Here is a 23759-nt window from a genome sequence, read left to right as displayed (position 1 = left end):
CACCACAAAAAACTATTTTAACATCTTTGAAACATTATCATTTTCAAAGTTGTGAATGGCCTTTTACTTATCTAGTGGAACATTTAATTTTGCTTCACTATTCACTATTCTATAAATATTAGCCTTTGGGCTGGAGCGATAGCACAGCGGTAGGGCGTTCGCCTTACAAGCGGCCAACATGGCCGACCCGAATTCGATTCCTCCGCCCCTCTCGGAGAGCCCGGCAAGCTACCGAGAGTATTCGATATGCCAGACACAGTAACAACAAAGTCTCCAATGGAGACGTTACTGGGCCCGCTCGAGCAAATCGACGATCAATGGGAGGGCCTTTACCTTTACCTTTTATTCACTATTCTATAAATATTAGCCTTTGTTTTTGCTACTACTAAAATATTAGAATGATAATACTAAACATATAAATATGGAAGAAAAATATCAACATGGAAGAAAAAGTACCTGAAATACATTCACCCTTCAGTCAACATTAGGCACTAAAAATTTATTCTTTAAATTTTCTAACATTATTTTTAACAGTTTACTTAATGGACATACCGGAAGCTGTGAATGCCCTGAAGTTCCTGCTGTAGAACTTCTTGTGTTGTAGCTATTAAGTCCAATGCTCCAACAAATTCAGAAGTAGATAATAACACCTGTACTGTAGGTTGAGTCTGGTGTACAGTAGCCATTAGCTTCAGTTTATTGTACACTTTAACACAATTATTTCTGGTAAGTGCCAGTCTTAAAATATGTAGTGATCCTTCACACATTACTTTGTCAATCTGTGCAATTTTATCTCGAAGCATTTTTACAGCCTGGGAAGTTTTTTTGAGGTAGTCCTGCAATTCGTGTTGAGAGGTCATTGCATGAAAAAATGCTTCTGAACGTAGAGAGATCTGATGAGCAATGTTTACTTCCACAATATCCAGATAATGGCTCAGCTTAAGAAGATAGAGGGGTGAAAAAAATCAAGGAATATTATAAGTATGCCTTCCTTAACTATTTAAATGGTTTCTGAAAATGAGAAAAGATTTTTACATGTATTTTAAATTCCATTGTCATTGATGATGACAGGAATTTAAATTCCACTCTTAGAATTATGATTCTTGATAGGCAAAATCAAAAAGATTAATATAGACAAATAGCAGAGGTTTACATTCTTCCAATGCTCCTGCCATTACTGCCCTTCAAACACCAAGCACTTTACAAAAAAGAGCATTTCCAGTGAGAGAGAGTCAGAGAGTGACAGAGACAGAGAGAGAGAGAGAGAGAGAGAGAGAGAGAGAGAGAGAGAGAGAAAGAGATGAGAAAAAGGTGCCTGCCATAGAGGCAGCTGGGGTGGGACAGTTTGGGGGTTGTGGGAGGGAAATTGGGTACATTGTTGTTGGGAAATGACACCGGTGGAAGGATGGATCTTGAAACACTGTATGACTAAATCCCAATCATGAAGAGTTTGTAATGGGCTAACCTACGGTGATTCAATAAAAAAAAACTCTTTAAAAAGGGTATTTTTTAATAATGGGTTCTCTCAGATTATAATTCAGTTTTCAGAGGTTTTAATATCTATCTGAGAGTGAAATTCTTAGCCCTCACATATTACTGTCATCATCAACATATGTTTGACTAAGAGATAATTATAGATACCATTGACCTCTTCACTCTGTGAACCATGATTCAGTATTTTTATACACATAATTTTCTAATGTTAACAATATTAGAATAAAGGTAGTATTCGCATTTCGTAGTGAGGAAACTGAAACCTTAAATAACTTTTAAAAGGCATGTGATTAATAAAGTAGCAAAACTACCATCTGAATCCAGGTCTGCCTGACTCAAAAGCTCTTTCTACTATAGTACAGTTCCTCAAATTCCTAAAGAATATATGAAAGATAGACTAGTGATACTAAAATTTATTTCAATCATTTTTATTTCAAAGATTCTTATTTTATGTTTCAAAATTATCCTTTTATAAATTTATAAAATTGGAGCGATAGCACAGCGGGTAGGGCGTCTGCCTTGCACGCTGCCAATATGGCCGACCCGAGTTCGATTCCTCCGCCCCTCTCGGAGAGCCCGGCAAGCTACCGAGAGTATTCGATATGCCAGACACAGTAACAACAAAGTCTCCAATGGAGACGTTACTGGGCCCGCTCGAGCAAATCGACGATCAACGGGAGGGCCTTTACCTTTACCTTTACCTATTAAATTATTTATTAAAGTATTAAATTATTTCCAGTTTATTTTCCTCTTAGAAGGTTGGCAAGTGACTTAAACAATTAGTTCAAATATATTTTATTTGTAAAAGTAACAAGATTAACTCCTAAGGTAACTGTAGCACTGTAGCACTGTCCTCCCGTTGTTTACTGATTTGCTCAAGCAGGCACCAGTAATTTCTCCATTGTGAGATTTGTTGTTACTGTTTTTGGCATATCAAATATGCCACGGGGAGCTTGCCAGGCTCTGCCATGCAGGCAGGATACTCTTGGTAGCTTGCTGGGCTCTCCAAGAGGGAAGGAGGAATCGAACCCGGGTCGGTCGTGTGCAAGGCAAAAGCCATTCCTGCTGTGCTATCACTCTAAAGAACAAAAATAACCAGGATAATAAAACTTAATAACAAAAATATATGTTTCTACCTAAGAATGTTTTAGTAAAGGAAAATGATAGAAAAAGAACCATAATTGCTTTTGTTGCTGTTGTCTTTGGGACACAACCAGCTGTGTACCAACTGATCATTCCTGGTAGGCTTCGGGGACCAATGGGGTGCTGCAGATCAAATGTGAGTGGGCTGCATGTAATGCAAGTGCCATACCAACATACTATCTTTACGCCACCCCCCCAATTGCTCTTAATTTGAGAAATTATTTCCTATATTTCTGTAGTAGGATAAATGGTAACAAGCCTTCTAATTTTCTAACATGTTTAAGTAAAAATGCTTTTTAATTTCAAAAATAAAATTCTAAAATTTGACTTGTCTCTTCTTCCTATCTAACTACCCATAACATTATTGGTGATATTATCTTCTTATTTCTCTCCCATATTTTTATTTTAGATTTTTGACAGTTCAAACATTAGACAATACTTCTGAAGATTTCAAGAAAATTCGTATGTCGAAAGGCTTTTCAACATTTAGAATTTATAAGACTAGAAGAAATTATTGGTCACAACTATCTTTTCTTAAAACTATGCAGACATATTTTCAATTAGATTTTTTCACTCTAGGTTTCTCTATTATACAATAGGTTACAAACAAGAAAATTTTTTTACAATTTAAATCTCTTTAAAATTTATACCTTTTGTTGTTCTTTGCATCTTTAATGAAACCGTTTGTTTATTTTCCTAAGGAGCAACATAGGGTCTAAAGTACATAACAAGCTATAGCGAACTAAAAATTAAGAACCATAAATTTAGCATGAATAATTTTTTAGGATATTCTTTTAGGATAACACATTCAGTTTATATGCTGCTGCCTAGTCTGAATAGTTTAATAGGTCTAAGATAAAATAAGGAATTTAGCTAGAAAGTTAATCAATCACCAATCAGTTTTTTGTAGAAATCCTTTCTTAATGAAGGATTCAAAATAAAAAAGGACTCAAAACAAAAATTTACACTCAAATACATACTCCTTTTCTGACTGCAGACCAGCACCTAGGTAAGCATTACAAAAGATGCTCTAATCCTGGTTCCTAGTTCCCTCTTGAAAGCTAGTAAAATAAAATAGGTTTTTTCAATCATAAAATTCTCATGAAATTGTCTTCCTTTTATTTTCCATTTTTAATAAAAGCATTATGAATCAGACAAAAATAAACTTGATTCTGCAACTTATCACAAACAAAATTTCATTACTTCTGTCACTTCAAACATTTAACATGAGAAAATTATTATCATTCGTTTCAAAGATCAATATTCACAGATCTATTTTTCCAAAGACATGTTATTTTCATTTACTATTAAAATTCAATCTTAAAGTGTTCCCAAAAGAAATCTGTATAGATTGATAGATTTTTATAATTTGCCTGTATTCCTTTTTATAAGGCCAAATATCTGGAATATGAAACAGCAGTTTCGTGTTGAGCCTAAGTTCATAAACAAGTTGCATCCTTAGTTTTAATTGGATTTGTGGATTTTTTTTTCCTTACTTAAAGAAAATCTTTATAGGTAAAAATGTTGCCAAAGGAAAAAGCTCATTTTTCACTATGAGTAAAATAATACTCATGATATTCCCTCCACCCCAATTTTTTCTCTCCTTCACAAATTAGTCCTTTCTTTTGTTAATGAGTATCAGACCTAATTTATTGAAAAGTATTCCCAAAATAAACTTTCAGACTGCCAAGAGATGTCACCAGACTGCAACAAAATAATTTCCCCTCATTTATAAAAAATCATAACTGTCAAACAAACACTGTCCTCCCATTGTTCATTGATTTGCTCGAGCTGGCCCAGTAACGTCTCCATTTTGAGACTTGTTGTTACTGTGTTTGGCATATCGAATACGTCACGGGTTGCCTGCCAGGCTTTGCAAGAGACTCTCGGTAGCTTGCTGGGCTTTCCAAGAGGTGCAGAGGAATCAAACCCAGCTCGGCTGGGCTGGCTGCGCACAAGGCAAACGCCCTACCACTGTGCTATTGCTCCAGCCCATAAAAAATCATAGCAGTTTTAAAAAAACTTCCAAGCTGAGTGATAAGAAAAAAAAACAGATAAAAGATCTTTACATATTCAAGTTTTAAAGATTTTTGACAAGTGAGTAGGTTTGCTTAAAGTTATACATTTTAAATGACTTTTAAGATGCTGACTTCTAAAATAAAGAATATTATAATTTAAAAAATCTGTTGAACAGTATGGAGAAGACTAGGTTTTGCAAAGCCAAAACTACATCAAGAATATTTTTACATTTTTTTCAATGTGATGCCAGGGATCAAACCTAGGACTTCCCATATGCAAGGCCAAATGATCTATCACTGAGCTATATCCCTAGTTCCACATTATTGTGCATTTGTCTATCATATTTTTGCTTCATAGTAATCGCCCTTTATATGTAAAGAAAATACATCAGAAAAATAGATTTTCTGTGCTTTAAGTCTTAAAGAATTAAAAAATCAGCCAATATATTATTTGAATTGATGCAAAGCAATTCACCACCTAATATATTCTTTCGATTTAAATTCCATCAATTGATCTGTTTTGTCTTGTTTTTTGGGCCACACCTGCCATGGCTCAGGGTTTATTCCTGGATCTGCTTTCAGGAATCTGGGCAGTGCTCAGGGGACTATATGGGATGCTGGAGATCAAACCTAAGTTAGCAGTGTATAAGAGGAAAATCACACTACCTGCTATACTATCACTCCAGGGGGGTTGGAGGGATACTGGGATCCGCGGTGGTGGGAAATGGTCACTGGTGGAGGGATGGTTATTAAAAATAAATAAATTAATTAATAAAAAAAAATCCAGATGAAAACGCATCCCCTGCTTATGGATTGGGAGAATTAACATTGTAAAAATGGCAAAGCATTATAAGATTCAATGTAGTCCCTAAAAGGATATCCATTTTTTTTTCAAAGAAATAAGTCAAACACTTCTGAAATTTATAAGCCCCCATGAATAGCTAAAGCAATCCTTGGGAAAAAGAAGATGGGAGGCATCACCTTCCCCAACTTCAAGCTGTACTACAAAGCAGTAGTAATTAAAACAGCAAGGTATTGGAACAAAAACAGACCTGCAGACCAATGGAACAGAGTTGAATATCCTGACAAAGACCCTCAAATATATGAACATTTCATCTTTATTAAGGCAATAAGAAGTATGAAGTGGAGCAGGGAAAGCCTCTTCAACAAATGGTCTGGGAAAACTGGATAGAAAAAAATGGATAGAAGCTTTTGTACCTCAAAAGAAATGGTATCTAAGATACAAAGACAGACCACGGGAAAAATTATTTACCCAACACCCATCTGATAAAGAATTAATATCAAAGTTATATAGGACAGAGTCTGTCCTATAGTTACATAGGCAGTTATATAGGCAGAGTCTGGCAAACTCCCCATGGTGTACCCAATATGCCAAATACCAGTAACAATGATGGGTCTCATTCTCCTGAAGAGCCTTGAATATAATCTCAGGGCTAGGATGAAGGAGACGTTACTGGGGCCTGCTCGAGGCAATCGACGAATAAAAGGATGATTTGTGATTGTTGTGATATAGGACAATGGTAGAATTTTACCAAAAAAAAAAAATCCAACCCCATCAAAAAATGGGGAAAGGAATTAAACAAAAACTTTCTCGGGGGGTATGGTGCCACCAGCAGGTCAATCTGTACCTGTGAGGCGAGTGCATCAGCAGCCTCATGGCGCCTTCAGACTTCCAGATACCCCAAAATTGCTGCTGTGCCTTTGGCTAGACCCCAAAAACTTGGGGCAAAGTTTACCAAGAAAGTAAACAGCCAAAAGTTAGGTATGTGGGAAACATACCCACAAACCACCTCCGGCTCAGCTATATAATTGGAGGCAAGGCCTTTTTGGTTCCTGATTGAACTGCTTAATGGACATGATCCCAGAGACTCAGAAACGAATCTCAGAACCCAGTGGCTTTAGGTAGAAATGCGTCTGGTCTCTGCAGTAGGCTACTGGTGCTGGGCCAACCCAGGTGGGAATAGGTTTCGTGCCTTGGCCTATTCCCCCTGGCGGCCCAGTGGCCACCATCCGTCTGAGGCCACTGGATAGTCACATTTGGGCCCCCCATGACGAGACACACAGGGCCTCACGGGATGAGGGTGGAGTCGGGCTTGTCCTCCCCACCCCAACGAGACCTCAAGTCATCGTCCACTAATGGCCTCTCTGGCTCCTGATCAAGCTGCTTAACGGCCATGATCCCAGAGACTCAGAAACAAATCTCAAAACCCAGTGGCGTTTGTCAGAAATGTGTCCGGACCCCGCAGTAGGTTACTGTCGCCGGGCCACCCCAGGGAGGAATGGGTGCTGTCCCTCTGCCTGCTCCCTCTTGGCGACTTGGTGGCTGTCATCCTCCAGAGGCCATGGGACAGTCAGGCTTGGGTCGGCAGTGACGAAACTTGTTGGGTCTCACAGGATGGGGGGGAGGTGGAGCCGGGCCTGTCTTCCCCACCCCAATGAGACCCCAAGTCATCGCCCACGAATGGCCTCTTTGGCTCCTCATCAAGCTGCTCAATGGCCATGATCCCAGAGACTCAGGAGCAGATCTCTAAACCCAGTGGCTTTTGGCAGAAATCCCTCCAGATTTAAGTGTTAAAATTTCAGAATTTCAAAACCACATGGCCCTACTGCAGCCACACGACATCATATGTTATTCATAACCAGCAATAGAACACAAATTGTCTATTGTTGCCTTTTCAGCAGATCTGAGTGTTGGGGTAAAATCTTAAATAATGGTGGGTCTGGTGTCGAAATAGTGAATGTGATCAAAGTAGAGAGAGAGTAATGTAGAAATCATCTGCCCCACAGGCAGGGGGAGGGTGTGGGATGGGGGTATACTGGGATTTTTGGTGGTGGAGAATGGGCACTGGTGAAGGTATGCGTGTTTCATTGTATGACTGAGACTTAGACCCAAAAGCTTTGTAACTGCTCTCACGGTGATTCAATAAATAAAATTATAAAAATGGAAAAAGAAAAAAAAAGTAAGGTGGAGTTCATGCACAATTCAATCAGCTAATCAGTGGCTGAATAAATAGCAGTACTCCTACAAAAAAAGAAAAAAAAAGAAAAAAAAACTTTCTCAAAGAAGAAACTCGAATAGCCAAAACACACATGAAAAAATGGTCTACAACATTAGTCATCAGGCAGATACAAATCAAGACAACAATGAGATATCATCTCACACCACAGAGACTGGCACACATCAAAAGAGTAAGAGCAACCAGTGTTGGCGTGGATGAGGAGAGAAAAGGACTCTCTCATTGTTGGTGGGAATGCCAACTGGTTCCAGCTTTTTTGGAAAACAATACGAACATTCCTCAAAAAACTAGAAATTGAGCTCCCTTTTGACCCAGCAATACCTCTTCTGGGAATACACCCTCGGGGTCCAGAAACACACAATAGAAACATCATCCGCACTGCAACGTTCATTGCAGCACTATTCACAATAGCCAGAATCTGGAAACAACTTGACTGCCCAAGAAAAGATGATTGGATAAAGAAACTGTCTACACAATGGAATACTATTTAGCTGTTAGGAAGAATGAAGTAATAAAATGTGTTTATAAATGGATAGAAATGCAGAGTATCATGTTGAGTGAAATGAGTCAGGAAAGGGACAGGTATAGAATGACTGCATTCATTTGTAAGATGTAAATGTATATATATATGGACTGGAGCAATAGCACAGCGTGTAGGGCGTTTGCCTTGCACGCAGCTGACCTGGGTTTGATTCCTCCGTCCCTCTTGGAGAGCCCAGCAAGCTACCAAGAGTATCCCGCCCGCATGACAAAGCCTGACAAACTACCTGTATTCGACATGCCAAACACAGTAACAAGTCTCACAATGTTACTGGGCCTGCTCGAGCAAATCGATGAACAACAGGACAGTGACAGTAGCAGTGACAGTAGCAAACTAATATCCAAGGATCCAAGATGAGAGTAAAGAGGGGCTGGGGAGGGGTTCGGGTGGGGGTATACAGGTCAATGGTTGGAAGCTTGCCATAACAGTGTGTTGGGGATTGAAGGGCACAGGTAAAAGGATATACCTGATAATCTTTCATTATCTGTTTTGTAAACCATAAGGCCCAAAAGGAAAAGAGAGGGTGAGAGACAGAGCAAGTGAGATGGGACAGGGTGGGGGGCAGGAGGGAAACTGAATAATTGGTGGTGGGAAAAGTACACTGGTGAAGGGATGGGTGTTAGAACATATGACTGAAATCCAATCATGAACAACTTTGTAAATGTGTTTATCACTGATTCAATTAAAACAATAAATGGGGAAAAAATAAAATAAAAAGAATTCAGACAAAAATCTCCCCTTTAGCACAAGCAGAACTTATGTTCCAATAAGTCAAATATGATTTTATCAATTAAAATGTAAAGGCCTCAGCTAGGGAGATAGTTCAAGGGCTAGAGCTTACGCTTGTCATGTGGGAATCCAGGGTTCAACTGCACTAGGACTGCATGTTCCCCTAGCATCGACAAAGTAGTAGCTCCAGAACTACCAGGTTAACACCCTCCCCCCAAAATAATTTGAAGGCCTATAATAATCAAATATGAAAATAAAATGATATGAATTAGCCCTTATTAAATAAGTGAACCCACATACATAGTACCACTCAAGTAAAGTTTTCCATATGGAAAATTCAAAGAAAAATTACCTTTTCTTGTAACAACTTTGAAGAAGCTGCATCACGATTTCCTTTTCCACCAGCAGTGTTAAAATGAGACCACGGTAAAACTGAATTAAAAGTTACGGAATCCTCCAAGGCAAAATCTGGTTTCATAAAAATCTATTTAAAAAAATGTATTTTCTCCATTAGACATTTTCTTTACATTTATTATTATTTATATTATTACATTTATAACATTTTGATGTTAGAAACATTAAAAGATCATTAATTAGAAATAGCAGAATTATTTACCAAAAATATGTAAGAAAAATATAAGGTCTTTTGTTTTGTTTTGGCCACACTAGTCAGTGCATGGGATTTACTCCTGGCTCTGTGCTCAAGGATCACTCCTGGTGGTACTCGAGGGACCATATGTGGTGCGGGAGGGGTGGGGGCAGGAGGGGGAGGGCTGAACCTCTGCATGCAAGACAAACACCCCACCCACTGTACTATCTCTCTGGCCCAAGAAAAATGCATGTTCATGATCATCATTCTAATATTACTTACCAATTTACCAAAGGAATTATACTTAACTAAGATTTCCATATTATTTACCACTGATAGCTTTTTAAAATGTCAAATATAAATTTTCTACTCATATTTCAATTTTTTCCTGCTCAGAATTCTTTTTAAATTAGATCAGACATAATTAAATTTTAAAATAAATCAATTTTTATTAGACTATTCTGTATTCATCACATACCATACCCATCTTAGGTTATTATATTCTATAAAAGTTATATTTCCCATTTATAACAGGAATTCCCTATCTCCACAGCTTTTCATCAGGTTAAGTCTTTATTATCTGCTAATTATAGTAAATAGCTACTTACTGATATTCTCCACTAATGCAACCTTTCTATTAATATTAAAAATACCTTCAAAATGGGCTGGAGCAATAGCACAGTGGGTAGGGAGTTTGCCTTGCACACGGTCGACCCGGGTTTAATTCCTCCTTGCCTCTCAAAGAGCCCGAAAAGCCGAGAATAACCTGCCTGCACGGCAAAGCCTGTCTATCCATCCGTGATGTATTCGATATGCCAAACACAGTAACAAGTCTCACAATGGAGACATTAATGGGTCTGCTCGAGCAAATCAATTAACAACAGTGCTACAGCCCTACTTTTAAATAAAAGTACTAATAGATGGCTCCTCCCAATTCAATCCCTGGCACTGTATATCGTCCCCCGAACCCCACCAAAAATGATCCCTAAGCAGAGCCAGGAACAAGCCCTGAGCACTGGGTGTGACTCCAAAACCACTAAACAAATGTTAATTTTTCTGTGTAAAACATCCACAGGATTCCCATGACTCAAAACACAACTATCTGGAAAGGTATCAAAAACCCCTCAATAATTAGACCCCACTGATCTGTTTATATATTTATATATCTTTTTCTATATTCATTCTAGCAATATTTAGTTTCCATGCCCTCTTACACTTAATGTCTTTTACATATTTTTGGTCTAGAATGCCTTTTTTTTTATCTATGTTCCTAAAGAACACAACTCAATCAAAAGGATAAAAAATGTTTTGTATAACACAGAGATTACTTACTTTATCTCTAAACAACGTATATAATAAATACTTATTTATCTCATGCTTCATAAAAACATTTATCACCTAAATAACCCCCGCCCCACAGAGATAGTATGTTCCTTACAAAATAGAAGTTTATATTTATAGCATTAATCTTCATATCCCCAGCATCTAGCATTGGATTTCAAATAAGGTTTAATCTATTACTTAATTTACATGCTGCTATTTCACAGTCACTAATTTAACAATGTCCAAAAATTAGTATGACTATAATAAAGAAAATCTCAGTAGGAACATGAATAAGTTTCTAGTTCTTGATTAAAGCTTTCAATTAATTAGGTACCCACTGATTATATAACTCTATGCTACATACTAAGGGGGAGACAAAGATGAACTATTGCAAATATCCTTTCTCAAGGATCTTCAGGCCAAGAGATATAACAAAATATGCACATAAATATCTCATAAGAATAACAAATACATTAAAAGGGAGATAGAAGACTAAATAAAATAATAAGAAAATTTAGCCAAGGGACATTTATCTTTAGTACATGGGAAATTTATTCCTATGATGTTGCCATTAAATTAAAAATTGTAAAGAACTGGATAGATATTGGTAAGTGAAAAAGTCTTCCAGGCTAAAGGAACAATGCTAAAGTATAGCAACAGCAAAAAATTTGAAGTAAATAATGTGTGTAAAAATAGTGGCAAACATTACAGGTATGACATTGATGGAAATAAAAACCTTAATGACAGAAGTGGATTTTTATTTTGTAGAAATTAATAATTTTTAAATGACCTTCTTTTTCTGTCTTTTATCTTTCTGTCTCTTCTCACTGCAAACAGCATTTGCCACAGACCTCCTGGAGAATCTAATAAATGTTATGAACTTTGGGGGTCAGGGCAGAGCTGGGACTCACATAATACACATCACTAAAAAACAGTTCATACAAAGAAAACAACTCTTAATAATTTAAAGGGGTATTATAAATTTCTTTTATAGAATGGAAAAACTTAAACATAATTGTCAGTTGTAATGATGAGGAAATGATTGAAAACGCAAAAGTAAAAGAAGAAAAGTGATGCAACAAAGTCCCAGAAAAGACAAAACTACTTAAACTGTCAGAAAAGTCAAATAAAAGATTTTACAAACAAAATTAAGGGTCAAATATTAAAAAGAAGTATTCTTATTTTTTAAGTTTCGTTACCTTAGGTACTTGCTCCAGATCTGTCCTGGATTTATCTATTTTTAAAAAAGGAAAAATATTATTTACTTTCATTTTACTTCTATGTTTTGATAGATTACTGTGCTAGGTTATACCCAAATAACCATGTAACATTTTTTTTTCCTCCAACAAGTATCTATCAAGCATCTCCTTATGCATGTTAGAAAATAAAGCACTAAGATATGTATTTCAAATAATCTTAAACAACTACAAAGAAACAATAAAACAAATGAATACACTTTAAGTCTTCTATCAAATGGATATAGAGAGTATGATGCTGATTAAGTAAGTTTTGTGAGATGAAGATGAATATTATGTACTCTTTAAAAAGTAAATGCTAAAATAGAAATCTCAATGCTACTATTAAAAATATCTACCATCACCCAGAATTTCTTACGAATACTTTATTTTTTTTTAAATGCCATGCTACTTTTGGTCTAAAATGTCTTAAATTGTATCACCAATAATCCTTCCCAGAACTTGATGATCAAAGGTTTTTTTCTGGCTGGAGAGGTAACACAGACTTAGGTAAGGCATATGTCATGACACCTGACCCCAGTTCAATTTCCTGACTCTGTATATAGTCCTCCAACTCTGTGAGCAGTGATTCCTAAGTACAAAGTCAGGAGTAAGTCTTGAGCACAGCTGGGTATGGCGAAAACTTCATCCTTCCCAAATAATGATTTTATATTATATGCCTAAGTCTCAACTATAGGAGCTGAAGCTATAGCATAGTGGGTAATTTGCCTTGCATGCAGCTGATCCGGGTTTGATTCCCAGCATCCCATATGGTCCCACGAGTACCCCCAGGAGTTATTCCTGAGTGCATGAGCCAGAGTAACCCCTGTGCATCACTAGGTGTGATCCAAAAAGAAAAAAAAGAAAAAAAAGACTCAACTATGAATAACTTTGTATATCACAAGGTTATATAGTTTAAAAAAAATAGTTTAAAAAACAAACAAAAAAAGATTTCTTTTAAATACGATATTAACTTCTCTTCTTAAATGCCTTAGTTTTTGTCCTCTACAACTATCTACAAATGAATCTATCTGCCTTTATCTAACCATTAGATATCAAAGCACCTGTCTTTACAAAAATGTCCTTGGCCTTCTCATCTCCAGCCTCTTCTATAAATTCACTTCATTTCTTACCTCTCTTCATAACCACTCACCCTTTAATAATTTCCTCTCTAAACTCTTTGCTTTATCTAAATAAGCTTAGTTCTAAGCCACTAGGGGAAAAGGGAAAAAGAAGAAAAAGAAGGAAAAGAAAGCCCAAGGAATAAGGACAGACCTTGGGTGCAAAGTTTAAGACAACACTCAGGCTTATGCAAATATCTCTCTTGCCTTATCTAGTCCTAGCTGGGGGAAAAAAAAATCTTTTCACTCAGTTTCCTGTCTCTTCAACCTATATATCTCAAATCTTCAAATCACATTCATATAGGTAGTCTCTATTTTTTTTTCTGTTGTATTATTCCTTAACATTATAGCACTGTGATTCCTGAAAACATTATTCTAGTCCAGCTGGTCTTCCTACAAAATCCTAAATTGCCAAATTCATGGAGACTTCAAAGTAAACTGATCTACCCTAATATATTTTGATACTACAGAGTAATAATTCATTGTCGCCTTTTGAAATTCTCATTGGCTTTTATTTCTAAGGTGAAATTATCTCTTTCTTAGGTACCTCATTTTTGTATCTGCCTTATAAGTGAATTTTCTGGTGCTCTGTCATTTTTTTGCTTCTGTTAATATATTATCTGTACTCTTGGATTCAACTTTGAGGCTGCTGAAGAACACAATATCTAGAGTAACTTTTACCATACTGACTGACACCTCAATCTCAGATCTTTTTTTTTTTTGAATAGTTGGAAAAAGAAGTGTCTAAATATCTCCTAAAATCAAGCAAACATGCCTCTATCTCTCCCAAATTCCCTCCTGTCCTCCCTTTCTCACTGATTTGTGCTTCCCACCTCGCCATCTGCCTCTATAAGAATACAGGAGTCATCATTAAATCATCTCCCTCCACTGACCAATAACTTACACCACCAAAAAAATTGTCCCTGAGTCGCTGAGGCATCTCACAAATGCCAAATTTCCTCTTATCTTCATTATAACTTCTTTTGGAGCTAGAGGATTTCTCATCTGTATTACTGATATAGCATCCAACTGTATCCTTGCCTCTAATTTTGTCATCATGTATAAATTTAGTATATACAACTGTTTTCACAGTGACATATAGATGCATAAATTCAATCATGTCTAACTGAAAGCATTCTGTAGCATTTCTAAAATGTTCTTAGAAAAAGTCCTTAGTATAATATACAAGGCTCTTTGTGATATGATTTCTCACTTATTTCTTCAATCTCATTTTCATATTCCAGTAAAGCAAACATACTACTTGCAGTTCCTAGAATATGTTATGTTCTAGACTCTACTGCTTTGCATAAACTGTTTCCTTTTTCTGTGACTGTTTCTTCATTCATAACTTTTTTTTAATAGTTTTAGAATCACAAACTAAAGGGATAGCTCAGCTGGCTGGGGCACATCCTTCGCATGCAGGAGGCCGGGATTCAATCCCCAGCAACACATGGTCCCCTGAGCAACATAGGGAGCAAACCCTGAGCACCACCAAGTGTGGCCCCAAAACCAAAATAAATAAATAGGTGGATAAATAAATATAAGTATGAAGCAATTATCAACTCTAGAAAATCTTCTAAGGCTAAATTATGACCTCTATTCCATCTCGCCATGCTGAACTTGATAATACAGCATTACAATTGGTGATTTACTTATTAAAACTTATGCAGGAGGCCTTCATTTCTTGAAGACAGGGACTATTTCCTATTTATCTAATTTTAAACAAGTCATGTAATAAACATCCAGATGTCAAATATTTATTGAACTAAAGGGTAACAATACCTGCCATAAAACTCATGATTGTCCATTTTGAGATGTTTAAGAAATACTATGATCATAGGCTATAAAAATTTCATACTAAAAATTAAAATGATAGATATTACAGTCAACAAGTTCTCTAACATTTTGCTCATTACTATTTGTACTATTCTACAAAGAATATTCATCTAAATTTTATTACAAATAGCACATATTCATACCATGGATATGTAAGAGCGTTCTGTCAAAGGTATCTTTAGGAGGACAAATATTCTTGCATCTCTCATGAATCTTCTCTCTCTAATAAAAAGGGAATTAAATAATGCAATCAATTCTATGTGGCAATAAATACTCAAGACATCATAACAGAATAGATAAAATTTATGCTATAATTTGATTTGAGGAGAGGTAACCAGAGATAAAACCCAGAGCCTAAAATATGTGAAGCATATGATTTACTACTGAGGACTAGAGAGAGAAATCAAAAGCCTGGAGCAGCACATACTTTGCAAGCTAAGGGCCTGACTTTGATCCTATGTACCACATGGTTCCCTGAGCATCACCAGAAATAAACCCCAAGCATCCTGAACACGTGTGAAGTGTGGCCCAAAAACAAACAAGAAAAAGATTCACCAGTGAGTTACAACCCAATCTCCAGGTCTAGTAATTAATTTGTAGGGTGACAGGGAGATGTTGTACTATACCCAGATGCATGCAGGGCTTACTACTGTGCTCAGAAATCACTCCTGATAGTGCCTGGGGTACCAAGAATATATGAAGTCCCAGGTACTGAACCCAGCCAGTCACATGCAGGGCAAAAGATTTAACCCCTGTATTATCTCTCCAGTCCCCAGTTTTTAACATGAAATCATTAGCATCATGAACTTAGGTACAAAAATCAAATGTTTACTAAATAATGTTATTGAGTTCTACAATGTACAACTGATATTGAGCCCATTTTATACAGCTATAGTAAAATTTCCATAAATTTGGAATATAGTAGGAAAACAAATGAAAGATCTTTTTATAACAGAAATCAAAGAAGAGAATTTTTTTAAGCATAAAAAAAATTTGAGAAACCTATAAACCTAAGACAGATATTAGTTGACAGTTTCTGAGTTAATGAAAAAGAGAGAAAAAAATCCCAATGTAATTTACTTTGGATGACCACAACAAAATTTTTACCTCTTAAGAGATACCATAAAATAGGAACCACAAAGAAAAATGGGACAAGGTAGGGAAAAAGAACTAGGTTAGTAGTGTTCAGAGGTTTGATAGCAGTTTTGTCAGAAATTATAGAATTGTCTATCAGAATGGCTGTACCATTTTGCATCCTTACCCATAAGGAATGAGATTTCCTAATAGCTTCCATCCTTGTCAGCATTTGGATTTTTCCATTCTTATAGATAAGCAGTAACATCTCTCTGCTGTTTTAATTTGCAATTCCCTTAATGTCATTTTTTACAATACTTATTTGCCATCTATAGTCCTTCATTTGTGAGGAAAATGTTGTGACATTGTGACCATTAGTGATGCTGACTACACTGTCCTGTTCTTATCAGTCATTTGTATAACTAAAGAGAAATAACTATTCAAGTCCTTTGCACATTTTTGAGTGGGCTTCTTTAGTGCTCATTTTTTTTTTATTTTTGATTTTGTGTCTGTGTGCCTACTGTATCTTTTTCCAATGTTTTACCTTTAAATATTTTGTGTCGCTGTTATTAAAGTATGTTTCCTATTTAAAAAAAAAAGTATATAGTTTAGGCAAATACACTGCCCGAACCCAGGTGCTGCTTGTGCCCACGTGATGCACATGTGGTGCCCGAGCACTTGGTGGTACCCGCATCTCTCCCCTCCTGAGATGTGTACTTTCCCATCTAATCCTGGGATGTGTATAGTGGCTCTCTCTGTCCTTGAAGAGAACTCATGTTTTCTCTTGAACGTGTTACTCGCTCTCTCACTTTCTTTCCCTTCCTCTACCCAAAAACCTCCAAATAAAATGTTTTAGTTCAAAAAAAAAAGTATATAGTTTGGTATTGCTTTTCCACTCAGTCTCAAAATCTCTTTTGAGAGCTGAAACATTTATATTTAATGTAACTGTTAGCGGGACCAGGATTAACACTATTACCTTATTTTCATTTTTTTCTCATACATTTCTTATTCTTTTTTTTAACTCTGCCTTTGGATTAAGACATTTTTAAAAATCTAATTCTTTCTGACCATTCACTTTCTATGTTTTTTTATAAGTTTAATGGTGTGCTATAATTTATAATTTAATGGTGTGCTAGAAATACAGGTTTTCAGGGCCAGGGAGATAGCTAAAAGAGATGCAATATATGCTTTGGATTTGGGAGCCCTGAGTTCAATCCCTGGTATTTCACAGTCCTGTGAACACTGATGGGAGTGATCTCTGAGCATTGAGCCAAGAGTAGCCACAAACCCCATTGAGTGTGGCCCAACTCTTCTCCCTACCCCCTAAAAAAAGCTTTATAATGGAGGGAACCGGTGTCTGCATTGGTCTCAGCTAGATTCTGAAATTTAGAATAGTGAAAGACAATAAAGTTATTCAATAAACGGATAAAGAGAATGTTGGTGATTGTAGGATAAATTGTCCTTTCTGCCTTGCGACAGAGAGCTTAGGTTTATTGGGTTACCCCCATCATAGTGCTCCCGTTCCTCTATATTTATTTGTAACCTCTTTCTTTGTGCTCTGTTTCCCCAACCTGTGAATCACCTTTATCTCCTAATCAGATTCGCTTAACTTGTAAATACGCTTTTTCTCTTCTCCTTAAGTCCTCTGCATAGTTAATTCAGAGCAATGTCTTTTTTGTATAGACACAGGAAGACAGATGATGCTATGCTTTTGTAACTTGGGAATTAACTGACTCTGAATGACATTCATTCCTGGGTACTTGTTCTCTTGCTTAAGTCTCAGATGCCCTCACTTCCTGACACCCCCAAAGCAGGGTGCTGAGGGACTGGATGGATCCAGGACAAGCTATAAGCTACCTTGGCACTGAGATGAGCCAGGCCAAAGTGCCATTATACTTAACTATAGCTTAAGAGCGTAGTCATGGACAAATTCTGTCATTATCCAAAAAGTAACAGCTGGATTAGGACCCTGCTAGGGTTAGGAAATATTAATCTGGCCTGAGCACTGAAGTCTGAGATCTATAACAAGACGTCCCCAGGAGAGCCACCCTACAAGCTTAATCTATCTCTTACTGTGTCCATACAAAATAACTAATATTAAGAAGTAGAATTAAGATGTTAATTAAGTTATTGGACTAAGAGAGCAGAAACACCCCTAAGTGGTATTTTGCCCTTGAGCAGAAGAAGGACTTTCATATGTTAATTGTGCTACTGGAAGGCGTGTGGTAGCTACCCCAATGCAGGGAGTTGGAGAGAGACCAGGGCTGCAAGATGGAGAGCACAGAGAGATGAGCGGGAGAGAGAGGAGGAGACAGAAACGAGTCGCAGTGTGAGACTAGAATGCGGGGCTTAGTGAGACTGGAATAGGTGCGTGTGGAGAATGAAATAAACCGCAACTGTTCACCAACTAGCTTGGTCCTTGTTTCCTCCTTCATCCACCCAGGCATTGGCTGTCCCAGGTGGGAAAGCGGCTAGAGACCACTGAACACAGGCGGTGAGAAAGAGCCGAGGGGTCCCCTAGCTGTCTGTGATTACACAGGTGATAAGGTATGAGATTAAAAGCCATCAAAAAGAAGGTATATTAGGGTTTAGAGATACCCAGAATGTTAGATATGATCATTAATAAGTATATGTACCTAATAAAGGTAAATAACAGCTATGGGTTCTATATAAAATATTAAGTAGTATAAAATGATGCAGATATTATATATTCTAATATATAGTATTAAATCTATTTACAAATTATTAAAAGTAAAATAAAATCAACTAAATGTAAGTTACGCTTACTAGTAAAAAAAGTATAAAAATTAGTAACAATAGAAATAGACACTCCCTGTAACACTTAAATGATTATTTTTAATTAAAAAATTGAAAGGATGAATAGAATTATATTAAGTCACATACTAAAAAAATTGTAACAAGTCACCTCAAACTCAACTACTCAGTTCTAGCTCTTACAGTGTTTAGAGCAGTATGTTTATAAATATTAAGATCTCTGTTAGAGCTAGGTGCTCTATTGTATACATGATACAGAAACAAATTCATTCTGCTAATTTCTTAAAGCACATAAATTATCTGGGCTTTATAAATCCAATTAAACCATCATTTCCTCGGTAGTTAAGGTGGGCTTCAGGTTGAAATTTAACATTATTTGGAATGCGTAACTTTGAAAAGTGAGTGAAAAGGATCTAAATCAAGAATTTAGTACAACCAGTGCAACAGAATATACAGCAACAGAAAAGAATACCATACATTAATAATAATTATTGTCAAAAACCTACAATAAACCAAACTAATTATTTTTTAACCTGACTACAACTTAAAAATATTACCTGAGAGATTTCCTGTTGATATACTGTAAAATGATCCTTGCTGATCTGTGGGAGGTAGTATGAAGGTATGACATCTGTGTCCACAAAATCCAATCCCCAAGTTTTTGTGAAGAAATCAGATTCTCTTTTTGCTAATCTAGGATCATTTAATGCTGCTGGAAGATTTACTTTGGAATGATATATAGTCCATCTATGTTGATCTGTAACTAGAGATGGGGCAACACATAAACTATTTGAATCACCTGCAAAAAGTAAATAAGAGAATTCTGTAAAGTTAACTCTATGTATGACCGTATATCTTAGAAAAATAAAAATGCTTAGAACCTACTTTATACAATCAAACTCTTTTCTGCCATAAACATTTTATTAAAAAGCCACCTGATTAAATAATCTTCAGTTTTTAAGCACTGGTGCCAAAGGAAGGAAAAATGTACAAGATAATAAAATAGTCAATTTTTGGTTATAGCAGCTGGGTGGGGTACATGGTAAAGAAAGACTCATTTACTGTCAGAAAGAGAGGGATAGACACAGAAAGATCGCATTCATCTGGGGGATATAAACTAACAAAATATGAGATTAATACCCAAGAATAGCTGAGATCAGCACCAGGAGGATTACTCCATAGCTTAGTGGCCAGTTGGGCATTCTAGAGGAAAGGGCAGCTCAGATAGAGAAGGGAACACCAAATAAAGGGTGTTTGGAGGATCCTCCCAGGAGGGGAGATGCATGTCGAAAGTGGACTATGGACTGAACATGTTTGCCACTCAATGCCTCTTTTGCAGACCACAACACCCAAAAGGAGAGAGAGAACACAGGGGATTGCCCTGCCACAGTGGCGGGGGGATGGAGGGATGGGGGTGGGGGGGATATTATCCATGGTGGTGGAAAATGGGCACTGGTGGAGGGATGGGTATCTGATCATTGTATAATCAAACCCAAGCACAAAAAATTGTAAATCTACAACTGTACCTCATGGTGTTTCACTAATAAAAAAAATTTTTTTTAAAAATAAAAAGACTCATTTACTTCTTTTCCTCAATGTATACATTCTCTTTTTTAATTTCTCTATTTTTTCTACCTTTATTGCATAACTTGTATTCTTTAACAACCTAATTTAGTCATAGGCCAGCATGTTTTTCTATTAGGACAGATTCTCCTGGTTCTAATATTTTTTGTATCTTTTTTATTTAAATGGCAAAATTACTACTGTGGCATTAACAATAGAAGAATTTAAAAATATATAATCAGCCAACTCTTGTTATTTATGGTAGTTTTGTTCCACAGAGTCACCAGTACACTTATTAGCAAATACAGACTCACTCCTCTGAGGGGAAAACAGAGGGCTAGTTAGGTCCAAGCTATCTGGTAACAATATTTTTATTAGCAAGTAAATAATCTTGGTTTTTTGTGTGTTTCTGCTTAAAGACAACTTTTTTTAGCATAAATTGCTTATTCATTAACACTGAACTCATGGCCAGTACCACCATAATTCATACATGAATGACGCTATATAATAAACTTTTTTTTTTTCATAAGGCACACTGGCAGTCTCCTTGTGCTCAGAAAACTGAACAACACTTTTTTAACACTTCATTTGGGGCCATTTTAAATAACAGCACTGGCAAAAAGCACAAAACTTCAAACTAAAAATTAAAAACCAAGAAAAAAAAACATGTGGTACTAAACAGATCACAGAACACTGGCTCACATAAAACAGGAGAGTTGAAATGAGAAAGTTCATTTAAGAACCTATGCATCAGAGGATTCAAAGTTTTCAATCCTCTTTAATTCCTCTAAATAATAATAATAACGGTCCTCCCGTTGTTCATCGATTTGCTCGAGCAGGCCCAGTAACGTCTCCATCATGAGACTTGTTGTTACTGTGTTTGGCATATCGAATACTTCACAGGTAGCTTGAGAGGCTCTGCCATGCAGGCGAGATACTCTCTCTCGGTAGCTTGCCGGGCTCTCTGAGAGGGGCAGAGGAATTGAACATGGGTCAGCCATGTTGGCCGCTTGTAAGGCAAATGCCCTACCGCTGTGCTAATTCCTGAATCAGGAATCGATTTGAGGGGTTACAAATAAGCTTTAGGGAGTAGGACATTTTTTAAATATGGAATCGGAAAATACTGAGAACTACACTGTATTTACCTGACATAATTTTAATTTATAGCTTCATTTTCTGTTTTTTTAAATAGATATCTTAATTTTATTTATTTTTTGTTTTATTTAATTTTTATTAGTGAGACACCATGAGGTACAGTTGTAGACTTACGAACTTTTGTGCTTGGGTTTCAATTATACAATGATCAAATACCCATCCCTCCACCAGTGCCCATTTCCCACCACCACAGATCCCAGTATCCCTCCCACCCCCATCCCTCCCATCCCACCCTGCCTCTGTGGCAGGGCATTCCCTTTTGTTCTCTCTCTCCTTTTGGGTGTTGTGGTCTGCAAAAGAGGCATTGAGTGGCAATCATGTTCGGTCCATAGTCTACTTTCAGCATGCTTCTCCCATCCTGGGAGGATCCTCCCAACACCCTTTATTTGGTGCTCCCTTCTCTATCTGAGCTCCCTTTTCCCCTAGCATGTGTGGCTGGCCTTCAAGCCATGGGGCAAAATTCCTCCACAATCTCGGCCATTCTTGGGTGTTAGTCTCCTATTTTGATACTTTATGTTCCCCAGATGAATGCAATCTTTCTGTGTCTATCCCTCTCTTTCTGACTCATTTCGCTTAACGTGATACTTTCCATGTAGTACCACTTGTATGTAAATTTCATGACTTCATCTTTTCTAACAGCTACATAGTACTCCATTGTATAAATGTACCAAAGTTTCTTTAACCAGTCATCTGTTCTCGGGAACTCAGGTTTTTTTTCCAAGATTCTGGTATAGCTTCATTTTCAAAACTTTTCTGTTATCTTAACTAGATTCTTTTACGGAAATGCATGAAAAGAACCATGTTCTAATTTCCCATACAATGTAGTCCCAAATTATTTCTATCTCTTGAATCTCAGCATCATAAAATTTCACTTTTTAAGGTAAGTATATGAAATCTGTGTTCAAAGAGAATACAAAAATACAAATCTTCTATATAAATATCAAGAAAGAAGTATTACCTGTGGGTTCCTTAGGACACACATCTGGCAGTGACTGCACAGGTCGGATGTGTTTTGTTGAATCTACCTCTTTTTTAAAGAAAACATCACTACCGCTTCCTTGAGGCACTGGTGAAGAACTGTGGCTTGAAGCCATTGCATAAAATCACCACTCAACTGAAAATGAGAAAAGAATAATCAAGAAACAGCACAAATCTGTAATTTACCTATAAGTATTATGCATGTTACAAACTTTCTTGCAAAAGCATATTTTTCAAATTCCTCAAAGTATAATTACAAAATGTGGATATTTGCTTTTAATTATAAAAGTCACAAGTAAAATAGCTTCCTAATTAAGTTATTTTTGGTTTACAAAGTATTCATCACAAGGTGAAATATCTTAACAATACTTTTGTCTTCCAAAGTACAGTAACAAAGCTGCATCCAAAATACAGTATATTAAAAAATTCAGTAACTATACAGTAAAATAGATTGAAATTTCACTGCCTGTGTTCACATCTCTGATTCATTCACTAGCATACAAGAGCAAATTTTCTTAACATCTGTGTCTTACCTCACCTATAAAAATGTAAACAGAGATTTCACATGATAAACAAATGAATAGCCCTGAGCCCTTGCCACCCTAATTTCTGTAGTCAGGTCTCCTCCAGTGTGCCTCTCAGAGGGGCAAAAAAGGTAGGCCAGGGCAGAGGGATGTGATTCAGTGATCCAGCAATAAAACTGTTACCTCTCCTATGAAGCCCAGTTCAATTCCTGGTACCAGACACACACAGACACATACACACAGACACATACACACACACACACACACACACACACACACACAACATAAATAAAGTATGTGGGGCTGGAGCAATAGCACAGCGGATAGGGCGTTTGCCTTGCACGCGGCCAACCCAGGTTCAATTCCCAGCATCCCATATGGTACCCTGAGCACTGCCAGGGGTGATTCCTGAGTGCAGAGCCAGAAGTAACCCCCCCCAAAAAAAGTATGTGATATATATATATATATATATATATATATATATATATATAACATTAAAAACAATGAAAACAATGCTTGCCGCAAAGTTAGTGCTCATAAATATTATATATTATCACAATATTATTACTATGAGATTATCACTAAAAATAAAAATAGACTATCAAGGCACTTTGTTACATTAA

At 36.7% G+C, this 23759-nt stretch overlaps 1 protein-coding gene across 3 annotated transcripts in view; it reads right to left on the bottom strand.

Annotated features, from left to right (window-relative positions):
* Positions 1–23759, bottom strand: part of VPS54 (VPS54 subunit of GARP complex) — an 80617-nt gene that overhangs the window by 48824 nt on the left and 8034 nt on the right. For 2 of the 3 annotated variants that reach the window (XR_008794555.1, XM_056129969.1), the window contains exons 2-7: positions 22593–22748; positions 19474–19715; positions 15211–15289; positions 12075–12109; positions 9316–9447; positions 553–938 (exon numbers count right to left, since the gene is read on the bottom strand). Coding sequence is in view for 2 of the 3 variants with exons in the window: in XM_056129969.1 (XP_055985944.1) it covers positions 553–938; positions 9316–9447; positions 12075–12109; positions 15211–15289; positions 19474–19715; positions 22593–22728 (1010 nt within the window). In the remaining variant the exon portion in view is untranslated. The remainder of the gene's footprint in view (positions 1–552; positions 939–9315; positions 9448–12074; positions 12110–15210; positions 15290–19473; positions 19716–22592; positions 22749–23759) is intronic. The other variant, XM_056129970.1, reaches the window with a different exon arrangement.

Source organism: Sorex fumeus, unplaced genomic scaffold, assembly GCF_029834395.1.
Source record: "Sorex fumeus unplaced genomic scaffold, SorFum_2.1 ptg000006l, whole genome shotgun sequence".
In the NCBI taxonomy this organism is placed as follows: domain Eukaryota; kingdom Metazoa; phylum Chordata; class Mammalia; order Eulipotyphla; family Soricidae; genus Sorex; species Sorex fumeus.
This window is presented reverse-complemented; position numbering and strand designations above follow the sequence as displayed.